This window comes from Zosterops lateralis (genome assembly GCF_965231275.1).
Source record: "Zosterops lateralis genome assembly, chromosome: 6".
Taxonomy (NCBI): domain Eukaryota; kingdom Metazoa; phylum Chordata; class Aves; order Passeriformes; family Zosteropidae; genus Zosterops; species Zosterops lateralis.
The window spans coordinates 41,144,252-41,157,097 of record NC_139761.1 but is presented as its reverse complement, the minus strand read 5'-3'; the positions used below and the strand labels follow the sequence as shown (position 1 = coordinate 41,157,097).

At 45.8% G+C, this 12,846-nt stretch overlaps 1 protein-coding gene across 1 annotated transcript; it reads left to right on the top strand.

Moving 5' to 3' along the window:
• Positions 1-11,142: 11,142 nt before the first annotated feature.
• On the top strand, positions 11,143-11,557 carry LOC310910559 (uncharacterized protein C11orf96 homolog; the record flags this gene model as incomplete). The annotated part of the gene is made up of 1 exon (XM_083863371.1): positions 11,143-11,557. One exon carries the CDS (start codon positions 11,143-11,145, stop codon positions 11,503-11,505), a length of 363 nt encoding a protein of 120 aa, XP_083719497.1. The 3' UTR covers positions 11,506-11,557.
• Between the last annotated feature and the right edge of the window lie 1,289 nt (positions 11,558-12,846).

Here is a 12,846-nt window from a genome sequence, read left to right as displayed (position 1 = left end):
GGTAAATATGGAGTTAGATTCCATTCTTTAACTTAAAGGTAGGTCGAGGAACCTTTCCCCTAGTTACATGGATTTGAAAACAGTATTTCTAAAAATGTCATCCACAAGAATTACTTTCTAGTTATAAAGCTTTTCTTCCTTCTCAGGACTGTTGTGGTATTCTCAGCCAAAAACTTTTTGAAAAAATGATTTAAACTCAGTGTACACTAAGGTGTAAATAAAGTAAAATATACTGTTTATATGTTCACAGAGGATTCGAGGGCAGAGGACTGGCTTGAAGAGTTTTGTTTTTGCAATTGGCACCAGATTCTGTCCATCTGAGGGGCTGCACTGGCTGCTGAGAGCTGCTTTGCTTATAGAACACCTCTGTGTCATTATTTTTATGTGGAAGATACAAACTGTGGGTTTACTTTTTTCCTTTTCTTTGAAATACAGAATTGTTTGGGTTGGAAAGGTCCTTGAGGATTTCAGCAGATTATGTATCTCTTCCAAAAAATGCTAAAAAATTGCCTTCTTCAAAACTATTTTTCTCTGGCTCTCAAACAGGAGGAATCTGCTAGTAACCCCAGGTAAGGTTCCCTTATCCAAAACAGCTATCATCTTTTCTAAAATGTAATGGCCCTCAGATTTGATGATAAGGAGCAGATGAATGAAGCTGTCTTGGGTAAGGATGGACTGCCTTCCTCAGGGAACATGCAGGTTGAAGCTGTTCTGGAAAAAAACACAACTGGGTCCATATGTAACCATTCATTTATTTAAGAGCTATATAAGCAATAACATTATTAATTAATGACACTGGTGTCAGGCATCACTCTGTCCCCATGCTACTTGTAATCACAGCATACTTGAATATTCAAGCACAAGCTCCTGGTGAGGTTGGAGTTATATCTGATTCAATGCTGAACTTTGGGGCCACAGTGGGTTGATCTGAGCACACACCATTTGAAATAGCAAAGTTCTGTCACTTCTCTGCTCTGGGGTTTTTGTTCATTTGTGTTTCGTTGGGGAGGTTTTGAGTTTTGTTTTCTCTCTCTCTCTCTCTCTTTTTTTTTTTTTTTTTTTTTTTTTGTGAAAAAGAGCTCTTTAGGATGTTTAGTTCTGATAAGCTTCTGTATCAGATGAATTCTGCCTGTGTCTTTTCTGTTTGTCATGACTTACAGGGTTAATATAGCTGTACGTGGTAGTTTATAGCTACAAATTGTAGTTTATAGCTACAGTAGTAATGCAGAAGGAGACAGGGTGCCAGGAGGGGGTTAAGAAGTCAGAATTTTCATACTGTAGTGTTGGCAGAATACAGAGGACTGTTCTCCTGGGGTTAGGGATAGAAGATGTGTGTTTGATGGGTGCTGTGAATCCATAACGCCTCCTCCTCAAGGACTGCCACTATTGCTTTAGCTCAAAAGCATTTAATACCCACTTTGCCTATTCTGGTCATAAACCTTTTCAGAGTGGATAGGAAATCTGCCTCACTATGGTTTGTTTTCAAAGTGCTTCTTTTCCATCCTTGAGGTTTCCATAGCAACCTGGATAATTTGTTTAAATGGGAGCCTCCTGGCCTGTCCTGTCTGCACCTAAGTTCTGCTGAGATTTTGCAGATATCATCTCCTCTTGACACGCTTGGGAGTGACTGGTGATGGTTGACCATGACAGCGCTAGCCCTTCCCAAAGAGTCACCCACTCATCAAGGTGACAGATGTGTGCTTTCTCCCCTGTTGTCCTGTTTGATTTACCTCCTCCTTCTGTGTAGTGTTCAGTACAGTTTCATGGAGTTACTGCCAGCTCCCTTGAAGCTGGCAGGTCCTTGGTTGCTCATGTTGGGAAAGCACCTCTTGAGGGAGCTGGGAGGCCTTGTTTTAAGTAAAGAAAGTAGGGAGTGCATTGAAGAATTTTAATCAGAATAAGGAGCAAAGAGGTCTGTTCCATGGCCCTGAATCCACTCTTTGATTCAGGTTTCCCAGCAGAAACAAAAGCTTTGTTCTGTTCACATGGGAGATTTTGCTGGCTGAGCAAGACTTAGAGCAAAATCTTCACATCACAGGATCATCCTGACAGACACTGCTCTCTAGATCAGAATGGTGCTCAGCTGGAAGCTGTTTCCATCTAAACTTGTGTGTTCAGCTGCTTTGCTGGTCACAGAGGCTGTCACTCGTTCTGTTGCTCTGCTCCCATTGTGGAGGCATCACACAGATCCATGCTGAAGAGTGGGTTGACATTACAGCTGATCTCTGAAATGCCAGTGCCAGCCCTCTGCCCCTGGGTATGTATTTCCAGCAACACCGTTGTGCCAAGGCAGGCTGCTGTGCAGCTGGAAGAACACTTGGACTAGAAAGAGCCTTAGTATTGGATGGGATGGGATTTGTGGCTGTGACTTATCACAAACTTATCATTGAGTCCTCATCATCCTTAGGGAGGGCTGTGGGAAGGCTTCTCCCCCTGAGGAGTTTCTGATGCAGAGAGCAAAAGATAAAGCAGGAATGAGCAGAGACATGAGTTGCCAGAGGGTGTACTGGCCTAGATATACAACCCACGCTCCCTGGCTGGTTTGTCAGAGTGCAGAATCTGCATGGTTCCCAGTTTCCTTTTCCCACATCCTGCTTTTTAGGGGCAGATCTGTGCCAAGGAGGAGAGAGTCTGTCCAGCTGACATGGCCTTAGCTTGAGGTACCTGTAGGAGCTTGGAGAGGAGGGGCCACAAGGTGCAGCCCCCTCGAGTTTTTGGGAGAAGCAAGGGCAAGTGCTAGAAGAGGGATTAAAGATTCCCAGTGGTGGTTTCTGTTGGGAAGCAGTGGGAGGGGAAAAGGAGGGGAAGTGGTGGTCACATCAGTTGAGACAGTGTCTGACAAACTGTACATACATAATTCAAAGTCTGTCAATGCCTGCACTTTTGGAGCACTGATGGAGCCGTGACAGTTCGTGCCAGAGAAGAGATTGTTACCGTGGAATAAACTGACAAGCCAGCCTGAAGAAATCCTCCCAGGCCTTAAGGCAAGGAGAGAATTGAGTGAGGCAGAGTAGACACAGGACACAGCATCTTGGTGCTGCAGCAGCCACAGGTGGCAAAAATGTCCTGAGCATTGGCTGCTTCTTTGTAACATCCCTGTGTTTTGCACTGATCATTTTTTCCTGGTGACTATGCCAGTTACCTCCTGGCTTTACTTTCCTTGCAGAGACTAAAGTGGCTCTATTTTATCTTAGAAAAGATCATTCCTCAGCTTTGGACACTATGGGCTTTCATCTGGCAGGAATAGGGTTATGCTTTCTTTTCTTTCTGCTTCTCCTCATTAGCACCACTCTGGCTCCTCTTTGCAAGACAGGGCTTCAGTTGCTGAACCATCACTCAGCGATTTACTACTTTGGTTGTTACAATTTTTGTCCAAAATCCCCAGAAACATTTAGAGATTGAACAAAAATGTCTCAATGATTAGGTTACTTGAAGCCTGATGGTTCAGTTGTCAAGAAACTTCTGTATTAATCTCTAAACTACAGTTGATTTCTTTCTTGATTGCTTACAAGTAGGGATATAAAGACAAGAAAAAATGAAATCTATTCTGCTGAAATAAGTGGATGCTCTACAGTGCTTTTAGCTGCAGAAGAAAATGGGAGGAAAAAAATCTATCAGAAGTGTTAAGATCTGATTTGTGGCACCAACCTAAGATTTTTAATCGTGACTCATATAGAGAAGATTTTCCTTTTGTCTGATCTCCAAGGCAGCCAGACCCATTGTGGCTATGCTCTCTGCTGATCAGGCCTTCCTTGTTATATTTGAGATGTGTGGTCAGTTTTGTCCAAATCAGATAGGATGAGAGGTCTCAGAAATAACTTAATTCAGCTCTTGCAAAGCTCAGCAGTTGAGTACAGAAGAGAAACCGAGAGAAGTGCTCTGTGCTCAGACAGCTCTGGGTTACTCTGGGCCTCCCTGGCAAGGAACAGGAGAATCCTCCACTCCTTGCTGCCTTGCCAGTAGCATTTCTGCTCTCCAGCTGACTTGTGTCCCAGGAGGCAGCACAGAATGCACTGCTATCAGCACCTTCCCAGCCACCAGCTCAGTGTGGAGCATGTGGAGAGTTGGAAATTCCCGGGATTCATCAGCAAAGCTCTTCCCTGCACACAGAAAGTCTTTTTTCTTCCTGGACATTTTTAATAATTTTGCAGGGCAAAACGTTTCTTTCAGATTTTGAACCTGAGACAGAATGTCCTGAACCAGAAATCCTAATTTCTGTGCTGCTTATTTGATGGGGTCACAGTAACAGCTGAACATGGTAATGCTTTGACAGTTAAAGCCCTGGGAGGTTAGAGGTTTTACTTCATGTGGCAGCAACTCATACCAGGATGAATATTCAAAGCAGTCAGTACCTTAATTAGTTTAAAGTATAGTTTAATTCTTTAAAGAGCTGAGTTTTCTGCAATCACTGGTCTTTGGTCACTGGAACCACACTTTTTCTTGTCTCCTCATATCACTGTGACCTGATGCATCAATAACAGTGCTGAGAAAAGCTGCCGTCGCTTCTGATGCTTGTAAGGCCAATCACAGGAAATTTAATGTAGCAGTTTTTTGTCAGGAAACACTTTGCAGCTCTTTTTCAAAACAAAGAGTTTTATTACTACATTTATTATTAGTAGTGTGATGACAGCCAAATGCTGTTAACTTGTGAAGTGCAACTGAAACACTGACTTTTCACTTCAGCTGTCACTTTGCAATTTAAACAATTCTATGTAGAGAATAAAATAATACATTTCTGCGAGAAGCATTTTTACATTCAAATATTTTAGTCTGTACTTTCTCTTAATGGCATGGGGCAGAAGTTTATGGGATTTATTGCAGCTTGTAAAAAGGCAGGCAGGACTGAAACTGAAATATTTGGGGGAAAAGGAGCTTTGAACACACATATTTTGTATTAACTGTGTGGGATCATGAGCTTCCCACAAGTACTGACAAGTGTTTGTCATGTCTGCCAGCCATGCTGTGGGTGCATTCTCACTGTGCCAGAGGGAAATGGTCCTGCTCCCAGGTCTGTTCCCAGGTGGTGAGAGGCACCTTTAGGCATGGTGAGCCCCATGGTGTCCCTGTGCCAGTAAACCTTGTTGAGCTCTTGGGCCTGGGCTCACCTAGAGCCTATAAAACTGTTGTGTCTGGGAGTGAGGAAGAGGGAATAGGAGGAAAGAGAAGCTGGGCTTCAGGGATGGGCTGAGGAGGATCATGCCATGAAGCTCTCTGTACAAAAGAACAAGTCAGGAATCAATAACCTGACTAAGTTTCCCACTCCCATTACTTTAGGGAGACTTGGAAAGAAATTTTTTCAGCTAAAATGGCTAAGTTATATATAAAAATGAGACATACACAAATGTGACAAACCTTTTCTCTTAAAATGCTATTTTATCTAAAAATTACCTTAAAACCTCAGTCAGTGTCAAGGGGGCACCATTTCTGTGGCAGGTTGCCTGGTGAGATGTAAAAATCCTGTGCTCCTATGATCTGTACACTGGACATATCCAGTTTCAAACATCCCTCAGAGAACTTGCCCATCCCAGCAACTCCCTGCTACATTAGGAAGAGCTTTCTCATGGAAGTGGCTTTAGTAGAAATAAGTTTTCACAATCTGCCTGCAAAGGTCCTAGCAGCAGCCTGAGCCTCCTGCTACCACCCACAGGTGCCTTGCTGAATGTAGCTGCCCTCCAGTAGATGGCAAGTGCTGTTAGGGAATCCTCATGCTTTATTCCCTGAGGCTTTTTTCTCATCTCATGCTGTGGGGAACAGAAATCATGGTGCTCAGGGTGTGAAGGAGACCCCCAGCCTGTGGGAGGCTGGAAGAAGAGTGTGCTGCAGATCAAGTGAAATCTTCTCTTGCCTCTGGAGATTTTCAGTCCTGCAGCTAAGGCTCTGTCAATACCTGCCTGTTGCAAAGGGAGATGTGCTTATCCCTCACCTGTGCTGTTGGCTGCAGGGCTCTCCACGGCTGCCCCCAAATGATGCCAGGCAGGATGCCCCTTGGCATGGCCCAGGGGAATGTGAGGGGTTTAGAAAAATACTTCAAGGGACATGTCAAGCATTTAAAATGCTGACTGCATGTTGGCCTGCTGGCTGCCCAGCTGTGAGCAAGGATGTGTGATCCTTACTGTAGGATTATCCTCAGGCAGTCAGCTCCTGGGCTGGCTTGGCTTTAATTTAATTATTTCCAAGGGAGAAAATGTTAAAAGATTACTGAAGTCAAAACAGTGGAAAGAAAGGTAAAGGATATCCAGCCAAATACATAAGGAAAGGTTTAGGAGAGCCCTGAGTGCATGGCTCTTGCAAGTTGTTAGCCAGTTAATTCCCTGGTGTAAATGCATTCACATGTACTGGAGAGAGGCCTGGCTGCCTCTCTCAGGTAAGCTGCATTCTATGTGCTGCAGTTTTGTTATGATAGCTAGAAAGAAACAACAGTTTGTTTTTCTCCAGGCAGAAGCTTAACAGTGGGTTTCAGCTGGGTCTTGTTGGGTAACTCCCCCATCAGAAAGGTACACTTTCAAATTTAAATCAGATGTGCATGCAGAGAAAGAGACACAAAGACTTCTGCTTTTGGAGGTAGTTTGTATTTGGTGCCTGTTTATTGGTGTGTCATCTCCAGTTTGTAAGCAGTATCTGTTAGGTTGCAGTTGGCTGAATGTTTTTATTGCTATTTTATAAATGATTGTTCCAAGATACAAATTCTGGTGGAGAGAGAACAGCAACTCCTTCCTCTTTCCTGATAAAAATGAGACTGGGATGCTGAATGGAGATGTACACAGTGAGGCACTGTGTGGTGGCTGGAAATGCCACCTGCCAGGACAGCAAGAGGCAGCTTTTATTCTTGAGTATGTTTTGGGAGGATATTTGAAACATGCTGGGTGTGGATTAAGGCATCTTGCTGGGAAGTAGCTTATCCTGCTGGCTCTCAAGGGACCCCATCAACTCTGACAGACAGTGAAGTAACTGCTCTGTTTTAGGACATGAACTGTGGTGTTCACTATGGCTGCCCAGCTACAGGCCCTGGCCCTTCAAAAGTTTCTTTTCCTGCAGGAAGAGGTGGATATGCCTCTACATCCTCTTCTTAATCTTTCCTTTCCCTTCTATGGCATGAGATTTGATAGCCAGAAAAAGGCTCTGTGTATATTTCCAATAATCACATTTTTAAATGAATAACCAGGTGACAAGGTAATTTCCATGCTGTTTCAGCAGCAATAATTGTGTCTCCTCCTATAAAACTGGTGATTTAACTACACAAGGCCCCAGATATGAATATAAAATGTTCCTTGCTCTGGTAAAGGGTCCATACTGCCCCTGTGCTGTGTGCTGGCATACAATGTGGCTACATGAAAAGAAATGAAATCTTGAAATCAGCGAACAAAATGAGCAGAATGCAAAGGAGATGAATTATGATGAAATGGAATGCAAATGAAAAAATACTAGAAAATTCTGAAACTAAGTGAAAATATTTAAATGGAATAATGGAATATTTAAATGGAATGATATGAGGCACAGCAAAAAATTTCAAAACTTGCTGAAATGACACATACTGAAATATCAAAATCAAGGAACTAAGTGAACAAACAGAGACAGAAAAAGAATTATGATGAAATTTGCTTGAGTGCACAGCAAATGCATTTTCCAAGGCTGAGGTGCTCAGCCCATGGGTGCTGCCAAGGAGAAGTGTGTTGAGGGAGCAATGGGGGTGCACTGCATTGGGGTTTTTTTGCAGTGAAATGGGTTGGAAATGCCAAAGTGATACTCACTGAACTCGTGTGATTCTGTTTCTTCCATGAAGAGAAGAATTTTCATTTCATGGAAGGAATTTAAATCTTCAAACCAGAGAAGGAACATAACCAAACACACAGGAGAGGAGGTACAATGAAATGAGAAACAATTGAAAGAAAACCTGAAAACTCTGAAATGAAGTGAAAACTTTTAAGAAGAATGGGATGACATGAGTTGCACTAAAAAGTTCCAGAACTTTTGTAAATTATATGACCATTGAATTCTCCATTCTCAGGGAGCAAAGTGAGCCAAACACACAGGAGAGGAATCATGATAAAATGAAGTGCAATCAAAAAAATTTAAAAAAAAAAAAAAAAAAAAAAAAAAAAAAAAAAAAAAGAAAGAGAGAAATGTCTGAAATGAGACGAAAACAATTAAATTGAATGGGTTGACATGAAGTGCAGTGAAATGGACTGAAACTTGCCGAAATGTAACTCATTGAAATCACAAGATTTCATTTCCTTTCATTCAACAGTGCTGGGAGCAAGTGAAATTTAGTCCATGATTTAAACTACTTGAGTAAATATTTTTTTTTATGTTAGCACCTTGGAGATCTAACTCTGGAGATTATGTCACAGGATGTATTTTCTAAATTTTCTCAAATAATATCTTCAAGGCCTCTCAGTTATTACCATGGTGATCTTGCTCCATCTCAGCATCGAAATTTCCCAAAGCATTTTATAATTATATATGTGAGGGTATTAAACATACCTGAGTTTGCCTTAATACTGAACTCTCTGTAGGAAACCAGACAGGCAGTTTGTCCTGAGACATGTATTGAAGTTCAGATATTAAGTCAGCCAACCTTTTCTTGACAGAACCTTGGGTAGTTTTGGGCTAGAGCAGATTAAAATTACCTTGCTTTGAATAAATGTGCAATGTTTTTCTGCACTGCCAGAACAAGGCTCCTATGTCATCTTGTTTCTGCATGAGAGACAAGCTCAGCCCTAGAAATCCTCCAAGCTGGTCATCAGGCTTGTCTTCTTGGAGGGCTGTACTGAGGAAACAGAGTTCAGCCTTTGCTGTGCTGTAGAATCAAGTTGTCAGGAATTTAAGTGGTTGTAAGTTGAGCTTTTGGAGAGAAAGTTTTGCACTGCAGGGATGTATGGGCTAAATTTAGCCACTAAAATAAACAGTAAAAAACACAGCCTTCTGCAAGCTGGAATGATTCAATTTGACCAAATATGAAAATGTTCCCTTATTAAGTTAATAGTATCTCCCAACAAAAAGGCTTCAAACTGGTTCTGGCCCTAAAGATGCCTTGGGGAGCCAAGAAGCCAAGAGGTTGCAGCCAGGTGTTTCATAAAGCCAAGGCTCTTAATGCTGCTTTTGCACTGGCAAGGAGCAAAACAGCCAACCTTCTGAAAACACACTAGCAAGTGCCTCTGGTCTCCTCTCTACTGAAACTGTGTTCTTGTTCTATTTGATCCCATTTGAGACAGGGCTGTAATTAAAATGGTTTGCTTCCAGTGCAGGTCCTGAAACATTGCCACTGCCAAGGCAATTTGAAAAGGGGAGGGACTAGTCCCAAGACTTACCCAAAGACAAGCTTGAGAGTTTCTGATGGTGAACTCACAGAAACAAGGCCGTCTCTCTGTGCTGGACTATGGCACAAGGTATGTATTGTGCATGTAAGCTTCTGGGTTTTTTTCCTTGATCATTTGTCCTCCTCTGCACAAATAATGTGTTTCATGGCAAGACACAATAAACTCACACTTGGCTGCAGGTGCCCTAGCTTGGGCACAGACCAGGGTAAGTGCTGGGGTAAGTGTAGATTCCATTGACAGTCTGTGCTGGCAGTGCCCTGGGTGCCTCCACACTGCAGTGCTGTGCTGTGTGTGCACACTGAGCACGGGGGTACTGAGTGACTGACTGCTTGGCAAACCTCGGGGCCCTGAGTGCACTGTCCTTGTCCCCTCAGCATCACAGAATTCCTGACACTGCTGCTAAGCCTCCGCTTCCTCCCCGGTTCCCAACCGAGCTTCAAAAATATCCTCAAGTGGGTGAAGCTGTACTAGAGAGTGTCTTTATAGGAATCATCTGGTATTAGCCCTGAAGAGGGGACAGACTAACCATTTCAGGCTCTTCCTTCCTCATGCTTTTCTACTCCTCCTCCCTCTAGCTCCTTTCCTGTTCCTATCATATGTTTTTTCTTATGCTGTTGGGTTTTTCCATCACTGGGAGTGATGGCAGGCACGGCTTTAAAGCGTGGTTCCAGCTGTCACTATTTGCAAGCTTTTGTTTCAGCTCAGTAATATTTGTATGCCATTTTCTGGCTGAGCATCTGATTCTGCATCATATCAAAGAAGCACCACAGAGCCCACAGGGAATGGAAAATTTTAGGATTCCTTCTAAAAGGGAAAAAAAGGGGAGTTTCACTGAAGGAGGTATTTAAGCTGCGTTAGAGATGGCAGACTTGGGAACAAGATCCCGGAGTCCGGCTTGCTCACTCTGTTTGCTTGGGTCCATTCCGTGTGATCTCTGCAGTTTAGATCTGGGTCACTGTACCATCAGGGTATTCAGATTGGGGCTTGCCTCGGAGCTTCCTTTAACCGTGGGTTTGTGACTGACAGGTAACCATCAGCCGAAAGCTGACCTGAGGGGTCTGCCTGTTCTCTTTCATAGCCACAGAGAGCAGGGTATTGATAAAAAAGCAGCGCGGTGAGACGCGGAAAGCTGAAGTACCGCTGTGGCAGTCCCAGCTCCACTGGGAGCCGCGGGGCAGGAGAGGGATGCCCTGGAGGCTGAGGGGAGAGGAGGCGGGAGGGGGCGATGGGGCAGGACGGGATGGCCCCCCCGGGCCGGGCTCCAGGGACCCCCCCGCTCCGGCGGGCGGGGGCGGCGGTGGGGACACGTCATGCGGCGGGGAGCGGAGCGGAGAGCCCGGCCGGCCGCGAGTGGGCTCCGTGCGGCCCCGGCGCTGCCGTCTGTCTGAGCACGCTGCCGTCTGAGCATGCTCCCGCGGGGCCCCGCCGGCCTATATAGCGGGCCCGGGGTGCTGGGGCAGCGGCTCTGCTGAGGCGGCGGGGAGGGAACGCTGCACACCCCGCGCTCCGCTCCCGGCCGTGCTGCGCCTCTCCGCGCCGCCCCGCTCGCCGGGTACCGCCGGGTACCGCAGCGCTTCTCTCCGCTCCCGGCCGTGCTGCGCCTCTCCGCTCGCCGGCTACCGCAGCGCTCCGCTCCGCTCCGCTCCGCGCGTCTCTCCGGATAGCGGCGGTCCGCTCCGCTCCGCTCCGCACGGACCCGCAGCGCCCCGCGGGGCCCGCCCCCGCCCCGCCGCCCGCCGGAGCCCCCGAGCCCGGCACGGCCGAGGCAGCGCGCCCCGCTCCGCCGGCCCCGGCCCCCGCCGAGGGCTCCCCCGCGGGCGGCAGGATGGCCGCCAAGCCGGCCGAGCTGATGGGCATCTGCTCCAGCTACCAGGCGGTGATGCCGCACTTCGTCTGCGTGGCCCAGGAGTTCCCGCCGCCCGCCCGCCCCGCCAAGACCCCCAAGGGCAAACTGCGCCGGCCGCGCCAGTCCCGCTTCAAGACGCAGCCGGTGACTTTCGACGAGATCCAGGAGGTGGAGGAGGAGGGGGTGTCCCCCATGGAAGAGGAGAAGGCCAAGAAGTCCTTCCTGCAGTCGCTGGAGTGCCTGCGGCGGAGCACCCAGAACCTCTGCCTCCAGCGGGACCGCCTGGGCAGCTGCCGCCTCCGCAACAGCCTCGACTCCAGCGACTCGGACTCGGCCCTCTGAGGGGGACCCGGCCCGGTTCGGCCCGGCTCGGCCCGGTTCGGTTCGGTTCGGCGGGACCCGGCCCGGCTCGGCCGCACGGACTGACCGCAGGAGCCGCCCCCGGCACAGGAGCGCCGGCTCGGGATGTTTTCTAAGAAAGCGCTTGTACCTTCGTTTCTATTTGATTGTATGAAACTCACCGTTTAAAAGACGAAAAAAAGAAAAAAAAATCTTTTTCTATTCGTTAGAAGAAATGAGCTGTTTTAGATGCATTGAGCTGCTGGACTTTATATTTATTTTTGCATTTAAACTGTTGACTGCATTAATTTAATATGTTTCTACCTGAATGTCTGTTATTATTTCCATAAAAGAGTAATAAATCTGATATATTTGCACAGTACTTACTGGGCTGTCCTTATTTCAGGGATCTGACTGTCCTTGTTCAGCTTTGAGGGGTAAAGGGGTTTAAAAGCTGTCGGTAGCTGGTGCAGAGCCAGCAATGCTTTTCTCGGGGATGCTCAAAGAGGTTCTGCAGGCTGTACTCTCAAGGATAAACTAATGAGACAAAAGTCAAGTTAGACTAATTTTAACTACTTTATTTACTTCTTTGAGATCTTTGTATTAACCTGAATTGAGGTTTGAAGAACATTTATAACTAGTGCCCAAGATCCTTAATTCAACTGGGCAAGCCTCTTGCATTCACAGAAATGCGTATACAGTTTCTATTTTCATCCAAGTTGGTTTTGTCCTTCTCCCCTTCCCCTTCTGCCCCATAAATTATTTAGTGTTGCAGACAGTTTTGGTAATTGGTTAGAATTTACTAGTTTATGCAGTTTTATTTACTAGAACAATTGGTACTATGTGGACATGTTTTTCTTGGAGTTTAAAATAAGGGGATTTTGATGATGCTACATTTGTAGGAGCGAAGCTTCTGTTGGGCTGCTGCATGTGTGTATGTGCAGGTGCATGTAAGATTTTCTCTGTCCGTGGGATATATACTGAAGAGCATCTGAAGCTCTCTGCAGAATGAAAACCTATTCCTGGACTGGGAATGTTCTGCCTGTATTTTCTCTATTTTCTTGAAACACTCCTGTGCTAATAGTGTAATCCTGCAGTAGCACCTTCCTTCAAGGCAAGCCTCAGGCAATTAAAACTTCCCTATCAGAAGGTATTAGCTGATACTGAGCTGTAGATAATATTTCTCTGGTATGATTTTCAGGGGATTTACTGTGTTTCTAATGTTGTGGTTTGAGGTGCAATCCTACTGATCACTATGGAGAGGTAAGGACTGGGGCAGAGGGAGAAGAGGGACATGGTGCTGGTGAACAGGGTGTCTTGATAGGACTGAGGACCACTGACTTC